General features: G+C 37.4%; 2 protein-coding genes across 5 annotated transcripts in view; both read right to left on the reverse strand.

The window, feature by feature from the left end:
• Positions 1-14501, reverse strand: part of phyhipla (phytanoyl-CoA 2-hydroxylase interacting protein-like a) — a 35105-nt gene extending 20604 nt beyond the window's left edge. The window contains 1 exon segment of the mRNA XM_026944307.3: positions 14211-14501. Coding sequence (XP_026800108.3) covers positions 14211-14298 — 88 coding nt within the window. The 5' untranslated portion in view covers positions 14299-14501.
• A 3853-nt stretch (positions 14502-18354) lies between these two features.
• bicc1a (BicC family RNA binding protein 1a) overlaps positions 18355-22236 on the reverse strand; it is a 52551-nt gene continuing 48669 nt past the window's right edge. For all 4 annotated transcript variants that reach the window (XM_053237686.1, XM_053237685.1, XM_053237684.1 and 1 more), the window contains exons 19-21: positions 21907-22070; positions 21362-21461; positions 18355-20136 (exon numbers count right to left, since the gene is read on the reverse strand). In XM_053237686.1, the coding sequence (XP_053093661.1) occupies positions 20006-20136; positions 21362-21461; positions 21907-22070 (395 nt within the window). In that variant the 3' untranslated portion in view covers positions 18355-20005. The remainder of the gene's footprint in view (positions 20137-21361; positions 21462-21906; positions 22071-22236) is intronic.

A 22236-nucleotide genomic window follows, 5' to 3' on the forward strand; every position in this document is an offset into this window, starting at 1 on the left:
GATAGATAGATGGGGAAACAATAGATGGATAGATAGATAGATAGATAGATAGATAGATCACATCCTGTGTATCTCTCACGTTAGCTAGCTGATTAGTGGCTAATACAGCACACTTGCTAACCTGAACAGAACAGTGGTGTAAAGAAAATGAGAAAACGTAGAGAAGTGAGCAGAGGGCCACTTTCTGTCCACTTTCACTGATTAATTCTGATTGAAACGAGCTCTTGAATGATGGCAATAAAAACACTCCACTTGCCACATGAAGCAAAACAGAACATGATGAGTCATTGTGCTAGCATTAGCATAACATTAGCATGGCCTCCACAGCAACAGATGGACCAGGGCTTTGGACAGTCTGTTACTAAAACACAGAAATCCTCAAAAAGACAACCTTATATACTTTTTCTTTAAACAAATTCTCTAAATAGAAAAAAATACTTCTAAAAATGAGTAATAAAAATAACAATAAGTGTTTTTTTTAATGGATTTTTAACTCCTCCTTTGGAGTTTTCAATAGTTCTGTATAGTCTATAACATACATTTACATCAAAGGAAAGAAAAAGGATTTAAACTCTAAATAAACTCTGTAGTCACCAAAAAAGTTAGCAGCTAAAAGTCAGATCAAGTGATTATGGTGTTTGCTTTAATAGGTCAAAATGAATCTCCAAAAATTAAAGAAAAATGGCCCAGTGGTGGGTTTTTTTTTGTGCCTTATCTTTATACTTATGTTAGGTTTTGGGTTTACATCTCCTCCATTTTGTCTCTTATAGGTTTTAAAGTAATACAAATTCCCCCTTACTGTAAAGGGAAATGATGAAGTTAATGGATCTGACAAGTTTGAATGAGGTTTCATCTTTAAATTACCACTACCGCGCTTTCCTGAGGCCATCATGACAGACGGAATGGACAGGGCCGGTTTCCGGAGTGATTTCATTTCTGGAAGCTGTACGTGTTAATGTGACTATTTTAGAATTGGAAGAAAAAAAAACAAATTTTCTCAAGGACAAAGCATCAATCAAAGATGGAAGCGCTGGAAGTAGCAAGAGGGTACCATGGCTGTGTTCCAGTACTGCATTTAGCATCCATTTCCCCTCAGCGGAAAAGCGCATTATTATTACAGGCATGAATACAAAGAGAAAACTCATGAAATAATGCTAGCTAGCACGCTGGTTCAGTTAGATAGATAGGTAATATGGATGAATTAGTTTGCACACAGAGCTGTCAAACAAAACAGATACAGTATATGGGCAAAAGTTTGTGGACACCTAACCATCATACCTATATGTGCTTGCTGAACATCTCATTCCAGATTTAGCCCCACTTTGCTGTTATAATAAGCTCCACTCTTCTGGGAAGGCTTTCCACTAGATTTTGGGGCGTGGCTGTGGGGATTTGTCCATTCAGCTACAAGAGCTTTAGTGAGATCAGGCGCTGTTGTTGGTGAGGAGGTCTGGGGTGCAGTTGGTGTTCCAGTTCATCCCAAAGGTGTTCAGTGGGGTTGAGGTCAGAGCTCTGTGCAGGACACTCGAGTTCTTCCACTCCAACCTTCACACACCATGTCTTCATGGAGCTTGCTTTGTGCACAGGGGCATTGTCATGCTGGAACTTGCAACTGGCTTGAGTCTCCTAGTTCCAGTGAAGGGAAATTGTAATGTTACAGCATACAAAGACATTCTAGACAATTGTGTGCTTCCAACTTTGTGGCCACAGTTTGGGGAAGAAGCACATATGGGTGTGATGATCAGGTGTCTATATACTTTTAGCCATATACACTATAACAGCCTCAATTCTTCATGGCATGGATTCCACAAGATGTTGGAAACATTCCTATGAGATTCTGCTCCATGTTGACATGATTGCATCATGCAATTTCTGCATATTTTTCAGATGCACTTTCATGCTGCAAATCTCCTGTTCTACCACATCCCAAAGGTGTTCCATTGGGTTCAGACGCAGTGACTGGGAGGCCACAGAAAAATACTGAACTCATTGTCATGAAACCAGTGTTCTTCAGTGGCCTGAAGAACTGAAGTGGCCATATACTGTACTGTATCTCTGTTCTGCTTTGTGACATGGTGCATTATCAAGCTGGAAGTAGCCATTAGAAGTTGGTAAATTGTGGCCATGAAGGGATGCACATAGTCAGCAACAATACTCAAATAGGCTGTGGCATTCAAGCGATGATCGATTGGTATTAACAGACACAAAGTGTGCCAAGAAAACATTCCCCACACCATTACACTAACTCCACCAGCCTGAACTGTTGACACAAGGCAAGTTTATGCTCTTAACCATGGATTCATGCTGTTGGCACCAAATTCTGACCCTACCATCTGTGGGCCTCAGCAGAAATAGAGATTCATGAGACCAGGCTATGTTTTTCCAGTCTTCAACTGTCCAGTTTTGGTGAGCCTGTGCCCCCTGCAGCCTCAGCTTTCTGGTTTTCTGCTGTTGTGTCCCATCCGCTACATGGTTTTTTGCTGTTGTAGCCCATCCGCCTCAAGGTTCTGCTTGTTGTGCATTCATATCACACTCTCCAGTGTCACCCAAATGAGGATGGGTTCCCTTTGGAGTCTGGTTCCTCTCAAGGTTTCTTCCTCATATCATCTAAGGGAGTTTTTCCTTGCCACAGTCGCCTCAGGCTTGCTCACTAGGGATAATTCTGTCTAACATCTAGGACTGTTTGCATGTTTTGTTTCTGTTTGCATGCTTTTTGTTTCTTATGTTCTGTAAAGCTGCTTTGAGACAATGTTCATTGTTAAAAGCGCTATACAAATAAAATTTAATTGAATTGAATTCTGAGATGCTTTTCTGCTCATCACAATTGTACTGAGTGGTTATCTGAGTTACTGTAGCCGTTCTATCAGCTCGAACCAGTCTGGCCATTCCAAAACCCCTGGCAAAAATTATGGAATCACCACACTTAGAGGATGTTCACCCAGCTTTTTTACTTTATAGCAAACAAATAAATCACAGATATGACACAAAAAAGGTTTTGTTCAATAGCTTAACATTCTGGTTTGTGAAATATACATAAAAAAATTCAAGGACATTTTTTTTTTTAGTAATGGCATGTCTTTTTCCAAATCAAGTAGAGGAAAAAATTATGGAATCCATTTCTTCCATTTCTAAAACAAATACTGGGACAAGTCTAAAAATGCTAATAAGTCAGCAGTTAAAAGGGAGTGCTTACACACTTTAGTGGGCTGTTGGACTTGGCTAATTGAAAGGAAACATGGCTCCAATGAGAGAGTTCTCAGTTGAAACAATGGAAAGGATTATAAAACTCCTTCAACAAGGAATTTCAACATGGAGTGTGGCCAAAGAAGTTGGTTGCTCCCAGTCAGCTGTGTCTAAAATTTGTTGCAAGTATAAACTTAATGGGAAGGTTATGATAGGTAGATATACAGGCAGACTAAGGAAGATGTCAAAGCATCAGGATAGAAAACTCAAAGCACTATGCCTTGAAAATAGAAAATGCACAACAAAACAAATGAAAAACAAATGGGCAGAAACAGGAGTCAATGTTTGTGACAGAACTGTAAGAAACCGGCTGAATGAAATGAGATTTATATATAGAAAAGCCAAAAGAAAACCAGCACTAACACCAAAACAGAAGAAAACAAGGTTACAGTGGGCTAAGGAGAAGCAATCATGGAGTGTGGATGATTGGATGAAAGTGAAATTCAGTGATGAATCATGAATCTGCATTGGCCAAGGAGATGATGCTGGAACTTTTGTCTGGTGCCGTTCTAACAAAACATATAAAGATGACTGCCTGAACCAATCAAATTTCCCAACTCATTTATGATATTGGGTTGCATGTCAGGTAAAGGACCAGGGGAGATGGCAGTCATTACCTCAGCAGTCAATGCACAGTTGTACAGTGAAATTTTGGACATTTTCTCATTCCATCCATAGAAAATAGGTTTGGTGATGATGAAATAATTTTTCAGGATGACAATGCATCTTGCTACAGAGCAAACAGTTTTAAAGCTTTTTTCAGGAAAGGCATATCAACTCAATGACATGGCCAGCAAACAGTCCGGATCTCAATCCAATTGAAAATTTATGGTGGAAAGTAAAAAAACTGGTCCATGTTAAGGCTCCACCCTGCAAAGCTGATCTGTCAACTGCTATTCGAGAAAGTTGGAACCAGATTGATGGGGAATATTGTTTTTCATTAGTGAGGTCAATGCCTCAAAGAATAAAAGCCAGAGGAGGAGCAACAAAGTATTAATTGTGTTTTTTTTGTTGATGATTCCATAATTTTTTCCTCAACATTGAGTGATTCTATAATTTTTTCTTCTACTTGATTTGGAAAAATACATGCCATTAATAAAAAAAATGTCCTTGAATTTTTTTATGTATATTTCACAAACCAGAATGTTAAGCTATTGAACAAAACCTTTTTTGCGTCATATCTGTGATTTGTTTGTTTGCTATAAAGTAAAAAAGCTGGGTGAACATCCTCTAAGTGTGTTGATTCCATAATTTTTGCCAGGGGTTGTACATTTACCTTTCTCATCATCAGAGTGTTTTTTCTTTATTGCACCATTCTGAGTAATCTCTAGAGACTGTTCTGTGTGAAAATTCTAGGAGATCAGCAGTTATAGAAATACTCAGACCAGCCTGTCTGGCGCCAACAATCATGCCATGGTCAAAATCACTGAGATCAAATCTTTCCCCATTCTGATGGTTGAAGTGAACATTACTGGAACCTACGGGCCCATATCTGCATGATTTTATGCATTGCATTGCTGTCACATGATTGGCTGATTAGATAATTGCATGAATGAGTAGGTGTTCAAGTGTTCCTAAACTGCTCAGTGAGTGTTATGTGTATACTGTTTGAGTTAGTCATAATATAAATAGGTTAACAAGCAAAAACAAGCAAAGGTACAACTCCTAATGATAGGTTAATACTGAGATTTAATATTGCGCTAGTTAAACTAGCTGGTAACCTTGATAAGTGCAAAAAAAAGTAAAGAAGGCAAAACTAATCTGATTTTGTTTAGGGTGACAAAATCACCTCATCCTTTTCAGGCAAAAAATACAGGATTTGTTCCAGTCGGGTTTATTAAACTCTTAAAATGGTCAACAAATAAACAACATATACAATATGTACAGACAAACAGTTTTGACCTTGCCAAACTTTTTATCTAATATTTCTCATTAGGATCTTTATGTAACAAATACATGACCATTAAACCTATTTATAGATATGGACTGATTTCAAGCATATTCTATTGGCAGATAATTTTGCTCTTCTTTTCTAGAAATAAATGATTGAAATGAGCAAATTTATCTTGTATAATAAGCATAATTATCTGGATTATCAAGCTTGAAATGAGTTTTAAAAAATCCAGAAATAGGCATAATAGTTTTAGATTTAGATCTAATGAAGACAAATAGGTGAATCTGCCTATATTTAAGAAATTTTTGCAGTGTGATTACTCGAGCTCAGGATTGAACCGTGGAGTTGTGAGGTGGAAACAGTCCACACTGCACCACCATGATGCCCTCTTCCTGAACAATTAGGTCTTTGTGAACACTTTGTGAATGAGGTGAATGAGACAATATCGGTCTCTGAGTAACTCCTTTTGTTTAGTTGCTGAGGAACTGAATACGTTCTGTCTGGAAAGTTTATTATGAAACATCTTTGAGTCAGTGTTTCAGTCCTAGGATTTTTCATACAAGTGCGACATATTACCTCAAACTAAATATACAGAAAACTCTGTATGCTCTTAAACATTGCTAATTATATTAGAAAAAAATCCACACATAGCAGTTATTATTAACTATTTTTACATCATTACAGCTGTTGTCTGAAAGAATCAGTGTGCTTATTAAAAACATTAGTCATAGGCATGTTCAAGCTGTTTGACATACTGCTGAACAAACTTTTTTTTTAGTTATACAGACTCAAGTAGCGAGGGTGTGTGTGTGTATACATAGCTCGGAAACACAGATGAGTTTGTATAAAGAACAATTTTTGTCTGACAGTTTGACACAGACAGCGAGGGGGACATAGCAGAGCTGCATAGTGATTGATAGATGACAGATACACACAAAAGATGTCCAAACAAAAAAATCTAAATTGACAGACAAGTTAAAAAATAATCCTCCATGCTTTCAACCTGGAGGCAACAAGTGGGAGGCTTTATATTCTCTCTACACGAAGGCAACAATTTGTAGGGCTCATATATATATATATATATATATATATATATATATATATATATATATATATATATATGTGTATATATATATATACACACACACACACACACATATATGAGAGAGAGAGAGAGAGAGAGCCATTGCAAAAAGAAATAGCACATTTGAATGTATTACAATAAATTGATTAAGATTGATGTATTTTTAACTAATGGTAAAAAAAATACCTGTGACCTCTGACCTATGAAATTATGGTCACTCTGCTTTCATGTGTACGTTGATTGATGATACTGTTGATGTTTTTCCCACCCCAATACCAAGTAATACCAAGACTACTCTGTGATACATATACAAATATTTAGAAAAATCTACTGTTGTACAGTATATAAAAAAGTGTATAAAAAATGTACTATTTCTACAGTAAGAATATGCAAAATATTGGTATCAAGAATTGCATGTGAAATAATTCAGGACTGTTCTCTCTTTGGGTTCTGTTTAATTTAAAAAAAATGGATACACATATATAGATGTCACTTAAAATGCATGTTCACACACTCTCTCGTTCTTTTTTGCATGCCTGACCTTGTGAGTGTTAGTGAAGCAGATCAGCAGGCTTGGGCAGATGGCTGAAAGAGAAGTATTTCCTATCCGTCCTGCAACATTTCAATTTTCACATTTCATTTTGTGTTTCAGAAAAATGAGCACAAAGAATCAATATTCTTATATTAGTATCAAAAAGGCATAATTGAAAGCATCAGTACTTCAGTATTGATCCACCCATCCCTAACACCCAGATAAAAAAAGATATAGAAAGCCGATTCTCTCCTACCTTGAGTTATTCAACCGTCTATCATGACCCTATATATAGTTTCCATCCTGAGTCAATATGTCAGCAGACAATGGTATAAATATAGCTGTAACATCTCAACATCGGATACAGTAGGTTATAGTATACCAGAATCCTGCTTGAATACCAGAAGCCCTGTGTTCATATTCATCAGCAAGTGCAGCATATTTCATTGCACCTTGTGTAGAACAGATGGAACAAGTGCTAAATGTACAAAAATAAATTCCATGCATGTGTCACATAATGCAAATAGAAGTGAACCTGATAGACATGTGAGAATGATATCTCCATAATGAGATAGACTGAGAGGAAAGTCAGTCTGTGTGAAGACACCTAATGAAGGAAGTTTGTTCTGATCAGCTCACACACACACACACACACACAGTTGGTCACAGACTAATAAATAGTGCTGTAAACCTCAGGCTTCCACACGATACAATAAAACACATATTTGACGATGCCACTGACACGACATTATTTGATTTTGTAGCCTCTGAACGAGGTGACTATTTTAAAAGAGCTACGCACAAATCACCTTGTAAGCCTTTTTACACATTAGTTTAAAAGTATGAATTATATATTTGTTCAGTAATAACCAAGTTATGAGGCAAATCAGGCAAAATTAATATTAATCAATTTATGACTGTCTCCTCGATTCATTTAAATCGATGCATTGTTCCAAATCATCCAATAATTACACCAATACTAATAAAGGCAGTATATATATATATATATATATATATATATATATATATATATATATATATATATATATATATATATATATATATAATATATATATATATATATATATATATACACACACACACATACTCATACATATACACATATACATATATACACACAGGTAAACACTCATGGGACAGGCACAAATGTGTAAATGAATGAGTGTGTATGTGCCTTTAACATTTACCTGACACTTTTATCCAAAGCGGCTTACATTTGAGTCAGGATACCACTGAGCATTCAAGAGTTAAGGACCTTTCTCAAGGGCTCAACAATGCTGGGATTTAAAGTCATGACCTTTCAATCAGCAGCCCAATGACTTAACCACTGAGTTACCACTGCCCTTTGTCTTCAATCCGTCCTAATGCAACACACATTCAACACTAGCAAAAGAAAAAACATTACAATAAAGCCTTGAAAATAACAGCATAAAAAGGCATCCAATCTCAACCTGGTGTGCAATGCCATGTCAAAGGTAAGAGCTCTGTCCCATATACACCTTCATATGCTGTTTTTCCCACTCTTCTCTCTTTCTTTCTACATACTGAGTCTTAGATGCTTTTGCCTGGCTGCAAATTCTGCTCATTCTCAGGTTTCCAAAGAGAAGCAAAAGATATTTTATAATTCCTTCCTCTGGCCTAAATACAGTCAGCCAAGGTGTGTTTGGATGTTTTATTATTTTTTATATTTAGCACTGGAGGTCTTAAGATTAATGTCTGTTAAAAGTCATGGAAATCTCTTACATATCCACATTAGCTGTTTCAGCTACAGTGCACAAACCAGGAAACTGATTTGTCACTAATCTTTTAAAGCTTAACATTATTTTAGTCATGGGAGAGCAACACAGATTCATGCTGAATCATTGGCTTTGTTACTCTCTTTGTCTTAATAATTAAAGACTCTTGACATGTTTAGAGGAACATCTTCCTGGAAGCCTGCATTTAGCTGCTGCACTCTGAGCCATGTTGCCAGATTGCTAGTTTACTGTCCGTCTGGAGTACTGCTGTACTTTTAAAACCAAAATGGCCCCTGTCTGGTAGACGCTGTACTATTCCAGCAGCGTTTCGTAATTATTTATGATTTATACATTTCTTAAAGGTTTCTGGGAAAGCCTCACTTTCAGTACCAACGCATGTGACATAGCAACCATGATGCAATCCCACATGTGAACCTGGCAACCTGGAAACCATTGGAGGGGGGGAAGAAAATTAAGCCCAGAGCTCAGATACTGAAGAGAGAAAAGATGCTGAGCTAGGGTGGATAGTTGCCATGGTTACCCCCAGGTGGTTTGATTTATGTTGATTAAGATTTACAGAAGGCTACATATAGGTTAATAAAATGCTCCTGCTAGCAATATGCAAGCGTCTAGCTATTTTTTGTAACCTAACTTTACTTAGCCATATACACTAATGACCAGAACAGCATCATCTCTCCTTTTGTCCTCAGGTTTTACAAGATTTTCTCCTGTACTGTAGGGGAGGAATTTACTCGTCTAGTGATTTTATATCACTTTGTCCAAGTGATGTGATGTTAAGTGACTTTATCGTATAGTAATAGTATTGAACAGTGAGGTTCTGGAAGTAAAAATCTCATTCATGATCACTGTAGTGAGTTATTATTATTATTATTATTATTATTATTATTATTATTGAACATATACTGAGCTTACTAACTAATTACTATATTAAATAACCATAAGCTCTTGTAGAAGCCATACATCAGATTTCACCCTGCAAAAGTCCCAGTAAAGCAGTATATTCTACACACACTCGCAAAGTGGCAACCAGACAGCCAATCAGAAACACTACTGTAACCACGGAAACATGGCTGAAACATCACCACTCATTTTTTTCTCAGATCAGTGCCTCTGTGGTTCCCTAGTAACAAACTTGACAATGTTTTAGCAAAGTAGGCTGGGTGCAATATTGATTTTTGTCCGATTGCAATTTTCCATTTTAAAACTATCATGATAAATGATTTAATCATCCAGATCCGGTAGCTTAAAATAGACAGGAAAGCGAGCACTTCCACCATTTCGGGTTTAAGGAGAGTAGGGGTAATAATATTATTAATATTACCAGCTGTGCAATCACACAAACCTCAACTAGATGGTGGATTTCGAAGGAATTCTGCAGTAATATGCAGTAATTATTTTTACAAATCAGTTCATGTGGATAACATTTTCCTTATTCATTCTGCTCAGTGTTGCGCAAGAGAGCGGCGGTCATCAAAACCAAACAAAACAGCTTGTTTAATCACTTTGTAATTCTCATCACCAGTAGCATTGTTTGTAAAGTGTTAGATCTGACACTTCGTTGTCGGCCTTTTGAACCTTTTTGGGCCAAAACACACAATAGACATTTTGAACAATTTCACTAAAACATAAAATAAACCAATGTTAAATATATTAGGTCAATACTAATACAACCCCTGGCAAAAATTATGGAATCACCACACTTAGAGGACGTTCACCCAGCTTTTTTACTTTATAGCAAACAAACAAATCACAGATATGACACAAAAAAGGTTTTGTTCAATAGCTTAATATTCTGGTTTGTGAAATATACATAAAAAAATTCAAGGACATTTTTTTTCATTAATGGCATGTCTTTTTCCAAATCAAGTAGAAGAAAAAATTATGGAATCACTCAATGTTGAGGAAAAAATTATGGAATCATCAACAAAAAAAACACAATTAATACTTTGTTGCTCCTCCTCTGGCTTTTATTCTTTCTTATTTTTCTTATTTTACTCACTAATGAAAAACAATATTCCCCACCAGTCTGGTTCCAACTTTCTCGAATAGCAGTTGACAGATCAGCTTTGCAGGGTGGAGCCTTAACATGGACCAGTTTTTTTACTTTCCACCATAAATTTTCAATTGGATTGAGATCCGGACTGTTTGCTGGCCATGTCACTGAGTTGATATGCCTTTCCTGAAAAAAAGCTTTAAAACTGTTTGCTCTGTAGCAAGATGCACTGTCATCCTGAAAAATTATTTCATCATCACCAAACCTATTTTCTATGGATGGAATGAAAAAATGTCCAAAATTTCACTGTACAACTGTGCATTGACTGCTGAGGTAATGACTACCATCTCCCCTGGTCCTTTACCTGACATGCAACCCAATATCAGAAATGAGTTGGGAAATTTGATTGATTCAGGCAGTCATCTTTATATGTTTTGTTAGAACGGCACCAGACAAAAGTTCCAGCATCATCTCCTTGGCCAATGCAGATTCATGATTCATCACTGAATTTCACTTTCATCCAATCATCCACACTCCATGATTGCTTCTCCTTAGCCCACTGTAACCTTGTTTTCTTCTGTTTTGGTGTTAGTGCTGGTTTTCTTTTGGCTTTTCTATATATAAATCTCATTTCATTCAGCCGGTTTCTTACAGTTCTGTCACAAACATTGACTCCTGTTTCCGCCCATTTGTTTTTCATTTGTTTTGTTGTGCATTTTCTATTTTCAAGGCATAGTGCTTTGAGTTTTCTATCCTGATGCTTTGACATCTTCCTTAGTCTGCCTGTATATCTACCTTTCATAACCTTCCCATTAAGTTTATACTTGCAACAAATTTTAGACACAGCTGACTGGGAGCAACCAACTTCTTTGGCCACACTCCATGTTGAAATTCCTTGTTGAAGGAGTTTTATAATCCTTTCCATTGTTTCAACTGACAACTCTCTCATTGGAGCCATGTTTCCTTTCAATTAGCCAAGTCCAGCAGCCCATTAAAGTGCGTAAGCACTCCCTTTTAACTGCTGACTTATTAGCATTTTTAGACTTGTCCCAGTATTTGTTTTAGAAATGGAAATTAAAAATTGATTCCATAATTTTTTCCTCTACTTGATTGGAAAAAAGACATGCCATAATGAAAAAAAAATGTCCTTGAATTTTTTTTATGTATATTTCACAAACCAGAATGTTAAGCTATTGAACAAAACCTTTTTTGTGTCATATCTGTGATTTGTTTGTTTGCTATAAAGTAAAAAAGCTGGGTGAACATCCTCTAAGTGTGGTGATTCCATAATTTTTGCCAGGGGTTGTATACTAACATATTGTCCATTTACATTGACAGAAAGTGAGGGAGCCACGTGAGATGAGAACACATGAGACTGTGGGAGCTTCCAATAAGTGTCTATTAATATGGACACGTTCAGAACACTTGCACAGATCACTCCAGATTAGTGTGGATCGGCTCATCTCTCATTTTATTGGGCAGAAAAAGACTAATCTTCCGGTGTATTTGTGAGTGATCACTGGCACATGCGTACTCTGGTGTTCTGAGGAGCTCTTATGCAAAAGTCATAAAGGTTTGCATGTTTGAAAATATAATATAATCTGCGATACACGTTGCTGAGTATCACGGTGACATAATGTCATGTAGGGGCGATAATGTCATTATATCGCACAAGCCTACTACAAGCGTTACAATAATTACTCTACACGTACAAAAAGCAAACTCGCAGAGACTGAGGAAACTGTAGAGAGAACGCTTTATGGAATGAGTGATTAATTCCATCATGAATTACTAACATTAATATAAAATTACTACAAGGTCGATATTCATCTTGTAGCTTTAACCTTTTTTTATTTACTATTTTGTTTTATCGTGTGTAAAGATGATTAATGAGAAAGAAAATTCCAGGACCAAGACCTCTGAACAGCTTTCAAACCACGGATTCATAGACTGAGTAGTTTTTACTCAGCTCTCTACTTGTCTGTACCAAGCCATATGTAAGGAATAAAACACTGGGTGTGTACTGTTATAGGAAAATAATCAACAACAGGGTGGTGTGATGTGTCCTAGTGTGACGATGATTATTTTCCCCATAAGAATGAATCCTGAAATATTTTCATTTCTCTTATATCACAGCCATTTGCCAATGATTACAATTTCATCTAATTAATTAACAAAACAAAATTCGTTTAATCCATTTATAGTTACATGTAATGTTGTAGAACATCTGTGAGACAAGTTAGTTCCTGTTATCACTTACGTTACAGGAGCGATAAACAGTTCTTCCCTCCCCAGACTCTAAGACAATGCAGCCTATCATGTTACCAAAAAACTGCAAAGAATAAAATGAAGACTTTCCCATGGTGGAAAACTCACTGACACTGGAGACTCCTTCCATAAACGTCTCCTTACAGAAAACTTTGCCATATCAACAATAACATACTTTCCTTTGTTAAATAACATGTTTGTTAATTTGATTATTAATTACTTGATTATTATTGATTATTATCTGTTACTATGGAAACAATAACATATTAGAAAGAGCTGTGATTTGATTGACAGGCACTACTGTCAGAGCTGCTGTTCTAGAAAATTAATCAACACCTTCCGACCAATCAGATTTGAGAATTCAACAGCTCTGTAGTATAAAGAACAATACATGAGAGAGAGAGAGAGAGAGAGAGAGATGGACTGTTTAGGGAAACACTACAAGGGTGTGTAAAAAGTCAGGAACCAATGGGAATATGTTGAATATGTAAAAACATGATACGGAGGCTGAGTAAATGCGTAAAGAGCGTAAAGGTGAACAGGTATGTTGTAAATAATAAATATTAAATTAGGTATATGCAGTTTTTAAATCTCATTGGTTCTTGATTTTTCAGACACCCTGTATTTTAAGCCATGCGGGATCCAATCCAACCTGGCAACCCTGTGTTTTAAGAATTCGTTCCAGCACACACACACACACACACACACACAACCCCGTCTCCTACTGACCGCATTGTTGCAGTAAATGCATGCAGGGTGACGGACAGAGCTCGGTTTAAAGCCCAGGCTCCTCACACCTGCATCCTTTCATTCACACGCGGCTCACTATAAAACGCAACATCTGCGGTGTTCTAGATGCACGTGACGGTTGTGTTTTAGTGAAGAGTCTGCAAATGACCCATGATGATGATGATGATGATGATGAAGGTGGGGAAAAAACGCCCAGTCTGGCGGCAGTGGCGGCGGCGGCGCGTGCGCGAGCGCGAGCCTTGTCCATGGTGCTGAAACATGCTGCACATTTCAGGTTGAGATCATTCTCTTAGAAAGAATAATAATAATTTAAAAAAAAAAAAAAAAATCCAGTGAAAATAATGTTTGCATGGCTGTGAAATAATGCACGTGTCGTTGATGAGCTGTCGCGTCACTTCTCAGTATCCTATAAGCAAATCATAGGTTATTACCCAGTGCATGTAACGCACGCGCGATGACACGGCACACGGTGCTGCATGTCAAACGTCATGTCATGTCATGCATACATCATGAATCTTAAAAATAAATACACAGAGAGAGAGAGAGAGAGAGAGAGAGAGAGATTTACAGCTTGGGTGATGACTAGGACTAAAAGGACGTGACCGGTTGCGGGATGATGCGTTGCTGTGCTGTGCTGTGCTGTGCTGTGCTGCGCGCGCGCTCCTTACCGTCTCTCTCGCATAGCTGTAGTGACTCCAGGCTCAGGTTCTTGGCCACCGTGCCCTCGCGCGGGCTCAGCGGGCCCGGCACCGCCATGATGATCCACTCAGATCTGCGTCCGGAATGCAATGCTTTCTTATACGTGTGTGTCCTGTGCGTGTGCGGGCGCGCGCGCGGTGCGGGGTTCTCTGCTGATACAGGGAGTGACCGAGCAGGAGAACTCCTCTCTCTCTCTCTCTCTCTCCCTCCACGTCATCACCTTTAGCACACATCATACATGAAATCAACCAATGCGCAGGTCAGTTGCACGTGATCACCCCTTGTACACACACACACACACACACACACACACACACACTTCTACTATTATTTCAAATAACACACATCCATGCTACAAGCGTGTTTAACACGTGTGTGCACAGTCTCTATTCTCTACACGCCTACAGCATAAGAGGACTACTACGGTGCACCTTATTATTATTATTATTATTATTTACTACAAATGAGCTGAACTATATATAGGCCAGTGAATACTGTCAGAAATAAAGCTGCTCTTCCTTGTAGCTGGGGTGGTACCATCAAGGGTACACCCTGTACCTGGGATGTGCATGAGGTGTACCTCTGATTAACTTTTACCTGCTTACAGCTTTAATGGTGCAGCAGTGGGCTTGAAGGTCTTTACAGTACTTAAATTATTTATATAAAGATGTGCACTAAAGGCACCACCTCAGTTTGGTACCTTTAAGTGTCGGCTTCGATTTCTCACATAAGGAAGGTTTATTCCAATTTCTGAATATTCCCACTGTCAGAGGCACTTTTTATTTAATTAGACGATACAAACTAGCTAATCTATTGTTCATAGTATTAGATATACACTATATGGCTAAAAGTATATAGACACCTGACCATCACATCCATATGTGTTCCTTGTCCAAACTCTTGCCACAAAGTTGGAAGCACACAATTATATAGAATGGCTTTGTATGCCGTAACGTTAAGATTTCCCTTCACTGGAACTAAGAGGCTCAAACCTGTTCCAGCATGACAATGCCCCTGTGCACAAAGCGAGCTCCATGAAGACATGGTGCGTGAAGGTTGGAGTGGAAGAACTCGAGTGTCCTGCACAGAGCCCTGACCTCAACCCCACTGAACACCTTTGGGATGAACTGGAACACCGACTGCACCCCAGACCTCCTCACCCAACATCAGTACCTGATCTACTAATGCTCTTGTAGCTGAATGAACACAAATCCCCACAGCCACGCCCCAAAATCTAGTGGAAAGCTTCCCAGAAGAGTGGAGCTTATTATATCAGCAAAGCGTGGACTAAATCTGGAATGGGATGTTCAACAAGCACATGCGGGTGTGATGGTCAGGTGTCCATTATCTTTTGGCTATACAGTGTAATTAGTTAGATTGTAGCTATTAAAGTCATTATAATTGTTATTTTCCTTTTTAATGGTATTGTGTCAATCATTAAAAATGCTAGCATTCATACTAATGAATACAAACCAGATTCCTTTAGAGAGACTCCTCCTACAACATCTCACACACCACACAACACAACACACACACACACACACACACACACACACACACACACTTCACCCTCCTCCCTGTGTTACTGGTGACGTCACCTCCACTGGCGCTCGTGTCCTTATTTGGTGCGGTAGCAGCACGCGACACATCACTACTCAGCACTGCTTCCTGCTGAAACCGGAACAGTGAAGAAACACAGGACAATACACTGAAAACCTGATACAACACTGATACAACACACTGGAGGATTAATAATTTAATACCCTAATTATAATATAAATGAAATATAGTATAAATATGTCCTACAATTAAATATAACATACATGAAATCTAGTAATTATGCCACTTAACTGTAAATAATATATTTAATATCCCCATTATAATACTATACTAAATTACATGTAATATATATATATATATATAATATACATATAATATACTAAATTATAACAAAAAGAAATATAGTAGGCTATTAATATGTAATATAAAAATAAATACAGTATGGTGAATTAAATACAATAAATAATATTCCAATTTAAATATGCTTAAAATATATTTAAATATCCCAATTACAATAGAAATTATATATAGAATAAATGTGTAATATAAAGGTAGTAGAATTCATTAAATATAATAAATATAATATATATTTATATAAATATAATAATATAACCAATACACAGTTTAATTAATCAATTAATCAATTAATCAATTAATGCCCTATGAATTAAGCTTTACTGCTCTTTCATATTAAATTCATTCATTAATTTAATAGAAAAGAATTTTAAAAATTTTTAAAAAATGTATCACTCAGATGACAAATCTGGCCAAAAAATATTAAAAACACCATACAAAATATTTAAATAAATAAAGAAAGAAAGAAGGAAATGGAAAAAGAAAACTAAGGAAACTTACCATGAATGTTCGGGTCTTTCAGGTTTTGTAATAAATGTGATAAAGTGATAAATATTCAGACATTCATTCAGAAAACTTTGCTTGAATATGTTTATTTTTATTCTCGTAACCAAACCACAATCGAACTTCTTTTGAACATTATGAATATTATTGTTTTTGTCTCTTTGTCTCATGGCACAGGAGGTGATCAGTCCGCAGCAGAGGCCGCGGGTAAGAGCGTTATTGCTACAGGATTGTTATAATGCTGTATCTGATCTGTAGAAACATGACCTGCGTTCCCTTTCTTAAGGGATTCAAAGTGTTTACTTTGGCGTGATTCTTGCAAATAGTGAAAAATTGTATGCATCTTTGGACCACCTCCAAAACAAAACAAACAAAACAAACAAAAAAACAACTACTCCATCGACTATAATGCTTTGCTTTGGAAGAATAGACGATAGGAATATTTAACACTTTACGAATATTGCTGATTCCTTAAAACATTCCCAGCTCAGCAGATTAATCCTTCACTTTGGGAGAAAAGAAATAACAGAATTGTCGTTCCTTCATATAAAACACACTAGAAATGCACCTGAAACCATCAGGGAAGATTCGGAAAAAAACAAACTCGACCCAAGCTAGCATGCTTCGTCAAATCACAGCTGTTCAGTAAAGCACTTCCTGTAAATGATTACTGCTTCCTGCATATTGAAGTTCAGCTCTTTGTAAGTCAGACACATCATCTGAATATTTAATACGAACCCATAACAACATAAGCTAAATAATACAGCAAAAAAAAAAAAAAAAAGACATGCTAATGAGTTGCTTAGCAAAATGCGTACCTCATGTGCAACATCTGTAAAGATTTACGTAAAAAAACACAACCTGTTTATACAATCAGAACTGTCACGAAAACAAGCTAGAATGTACATTTTCAAAGTGGCTTCTCAATGCTTTTATGGACAACGTTAAAGAAACACATCTCACGGAGGAAAAAAACAAGCATACGCGTTATAATCCCGAGGCTATAAGGCTTTAGGTGAACATCCTCAACTCTTCTGTAATAAAACATACAACACACAGAGGACAACTTATAAAAATAGTGAAATATTACAAGTAAAAAAAACAAAACAATGTAAATAAAAAGAGAGAGATAGAACAGTCAAAATGGAAAAAATAAAATAAAATAATGGATGACCAGCCATAAACAATTACAAAGAAAAAAAAAAAACACAAAAACAAAAACACAGCCTCCTATTAATTATTTATTAATGATTTTATATGTGAAGTTTGTTTGAATTTATGACAAACAGGGGGCTAAATTAATTAAAAACATGTTTTTATATATATATATATATATATATATATATATATATATATATGTGTGTGTGTGTGTGTGTGTGTGTGTGTGTGTGTGTGTGTGTGTGTGTGTGTGTGTGTGTATGCATTAGTTCCAAAACAAACGATAATCTGTCCTAGGTCTAAGGATGAAAAAAATAGTTTGACTAGAAAAAAACCCAAAAACTAATTTTAAATTTCAAGCAGCCATGACATGTTTGGTGTTGGACATTTTCTTCATTACAGTTGCACCACAGCTACGAGGCTAACGCAGCTAATAAACAGAAATCTCTTTTCTATAAATCTTTATGATCAACATCAGCCTCAACTCACACCTAGTTCTTCAAACAATATCACAGAATGATGCTGTAGATGTGTAAATGTGGTTTAAGACACAGACGGACTTCCTGTAATCTATAAACTTCACTGTGTAGCCAAACGCATTAATGTTATGGGAAGTCGGCCATCTTGGGCAACTTGAATCCCCCCCCCTTTTTTTTTTCTTATTTGAGTTTGAGATCAATTCATACGCAGCAACAACAAGATACAGCTTTGTTCAAATACACAACACACAGTGTGCTAGCACAGACTACAGCTAAGAAGCTAGGTGAGGATTAAATTGTACTGGAAAGTTCTTAAGTTACACAAACGATAACATAGTTTGTATAGAAGTGTAAATTTGTATGTATTGGCTAATCGCTCTTTATTGATTTATTTATTTTAAATAAAATGATATTGTGGAGCCTAAAGACTGTCAATGAGGGAGACTTCTATGTCGGTCTAATGTCATCTATATGAGCCTCATAGCTTTAGTGCACAAAAAAAAAAAAAAAGAAAAAAAAAAGGCATCTCAGCTGATTTATTACATTTGAGGATGAAGGAAAGCCCATAAAAGTGTAAATTTGATTTTTTTTTTTTTATTTTTGTTTGTTTGTTTTGTAGGCTAGATTGTAGGCTAATCCTGAAATAGGGTCTGTACGAGTTTTTGGTCCAGTGAGACGTGTTTGTAGTTGCCGCAAATGAAATCCACAGATCCAGGAGTTAATCACACTAATTTCGGGTCCCGTGACGAAAGCCCTGAGTGAATTCTTACGATTGAGTTGCTAGTCAAATACTAAACTTTTACAGAATGTGTCCCGCTTCAATAAACAATCACAATAACATGGAATAGGAAGAAAAAGTTAATCATGAATTTAACCATGGATATCGCCGTAAATTGTTTTTTTTTTTAATCTGGAAAATCTGGAGGCATAATGAAACAAACAAACAAAAAAATGTTATCCACAAATGAAGTCATAACTAAAATAGGAGACAATAAAAAAATGTAAACTACTGCTTCTTAAGGAAAAGTAAATATATAAAACGAAAATGTTTATAGTAAAAAAAAATTAAATACACACTGGAGTAAGTGCAGCCTTATAACAATGAATAACACCAATATGAGCAATCAACAAGGCCGCAAGCATGAACTGTGACCTCTGAACTTTGAACACTGACGACTGGTAAGTGCTTTGGCACTGGACTGATATGCAACACACACACACACACACACACACACACACACACACACACACACGTAAAAGCTATCTTAAAGTGCTTAATACTGATACTTCAATGTGCCAGAGGAGGCAGGAGTACCAAAGTTAATGCGACCGCGTGTGCCTGCTTCTTTATAATAAACTAGTACCGTTTCAGTTAATAACACTGCGTCAGTTTACGATTTTACACACTTTTAACTCTGAACAACAAAGTAGCAGCCAACCCTCCCCTTCTCCAGTCATGCCCAACCTGCCTCTGAGGATAGTCAACGTGTTTTTTGGCACTTGTGGCACTTTTGGCTAACGAATGGACCGTACTGGCCCTTATGGCTTTCCACGTTCTCCAGCCTGATTGAACAGAAGGAAATGATTTTGCTCTACATGATCAGAATCTCCACATTACAAAGGGGAAGGTGTGTAGTCCATGCAGAGGTACCGTTAACTAGTACCACAGAGGTATTAGTAGATTTTATTGCCGTGCTTTTTTTCCCTTGTCACCAGCGTCCGCTCACGCTGGCCATGTCGGCGTGGAAGTGTCGCGCGAGACGGCTGTTCACTCCGCCCTCCAGGAACGACGTGCGCATGTTCGAAGGCTCGAAAAGCTCCCGTCGGCTCTTATTCAGCTCTGTCCGAAAGAGAAGAGACGCAACGTGTTGAAAACCGCAAGATCAAGATCTTCAATCTTTCCACAAGGGTTCTGAAACCTTTTGAAGTAGTTCTGGAACCCTTGTGAGAACATTATTTAACTGCTTACTGTGAAGATCAAAGTCATGACGGAATGTTTTTAATACCACAAGACCTTTGATCTTCACGTTTCAACAAGGGGTTCTGGAACTACTTCTTGACTGTACACAATAAATAATGATTCTGAGGGTTCTGGAATCTTTTAAAGAAGTTCCACAAAACATTGTTTACTGTTTACAGTGAAAGTCAGAAGCTTGACAGAATGTGTTTTATCCCACCAGGCCTTTGATCTTCACTGTAAAAAAGTTTTTCTTTCGAGAAATTTCCGGAATCTTTTATGGAAGTTCCAGAACCTCTGTTGAAAAATTGTTTACCATTTACAGTAAAGATCAAAGGCCTAACAGAATGTGTTTAATTCCACCAGACCTTTGATCTTCACACTAAACAATGTTTCGCTCCAGATCCATCAGAACAAGTTCCGGTACTCTGAAACAATGTTTACTCTTTACAGTGAAGATCAAAGGCTTGATGGAATGTGTTGAATTCCAACAGGCCTTTGATCTTAACTGTAAACAAATTTCCACAAGGATTACAGAATCTTCTGCAAAAGTTCCAGAAACTTTGTGGAAAAAACTTTTTCTTTTTAGAATGAAGATTAAAGGTTTGAGAGAATGTGTTTAATTCCATCAAGCATTTGATCTTCACTGTGCACAGGTTTCCACAAGGGTTCCGGAATCTTTTGAGGAAGTTCTGGAATCTTCTGAGAATGTTCCGGAACCCTTGTAGAAACACTGTTTACTGCTTACAGTGAAGATCAAATTCCTGAGGGAATGTGTTCAATTCCAAGGGGCCTTTGATCTTCAAAGTAAAGAATGTTTCCACAAGGTTTCCGAAACCTCTTGAGGACGTTCCGGAACTCTCCTGGTCGAGAACTACAGAGTTCCTGGTCTATAAAAACAAGTGTTGTGGAAATGTTAGATATTCAGTGAAGCTTTTCAAAAATCAGTGATGTTCATTGCAGCATGTTCCACTTTGTAGGTCCTAGTCTCATTAAAGTCCCTACTTTAACTAAAACTTTACCTACTTTAAGTAAAAACTAAAGCCCAGGAACTTAAATAGGACCAGATTGATATTATTAACATTATACACACATTAGCATTTCTCACCTGAGATAGCCAGCAGCATTTTCCTACGCGCTCCAAACGTCGTGATTCCCAGTTCCTTCAGGTCTGGATCCGTCAGCGTGACAAATGTCTGCAGATCAATCTAACACACACACACACACACACACACACACACACACACACACACACACAGAGTTAACAGTCATTAAAACACAATCAAAATGCTCCTAAGTGGCGCAACAGTAAAGTATTCGCCTGAGTTTGAATCCTGACATTGCCGAAGCCAGAGCAAAACTGGCTGTGCTCTCTGGGTGGGAGGGGCATCTCTCCCCTGTCAATCAAAAAAGGCCAATCATGCGCCTCTGTGAGCTCATGTATGTGGAAGAGGGCAGATAGAGAGTTCCTCTGAGTGTGTTATGCCGCCCTCTGATGAAGCATGAGCAGGAGTTTGAAACGATACGGAGGTTGGTAAGGGAAAGCTGGCTAGTGGTTGGGAACTGGCCAAGACCAAATCAGGGAGAAAATGGAGGGAAAAAAATACACATTCAAAATGGAAACAAACACCTACAACTAGTTTTAGTGCTCACCTCCTGCTGCTGGAAGACGTCGGTGTATTTGCCCAGTCCCAGAGTGCTGAAGAGCTCGGGCAGGTCTGTACCTTTAAGAGAGGAGCTCAGAGAAGACGCCTTACTGCCACCCATGAACGAGATACACTCCATATAGTTACTGCTGCTCAGGTACTGATCCATGGCTAAGTCACACACACACACACACACACACACACACATATATACACATACACAAATGAGTGCTGAAATCTATATAGTTCCCGCTAATGATGTACCAGTCTAAATAATATGCACAACAATTTTACCATTATGATCAACTGGTCAACTAACTTAGCATAAAAAGGTTCC

Source organism: Pangasianodon hypophthalmus, chromosome 10 (genome assembly GCF_027358585.1).
Source record: "Pangasianodon hypophthalmus isolate fPanHyp1 chromosome 10, fPanHyp1.pri, whole genome shotgun sequence".
Classification (NCBI taxonomy): Eukaryota; Metazoa; Chordata; class Actinopteri; order Siluriformes; family Pangasiidae; genus Pangasianodon; species Pangasianodon hypophthalmus.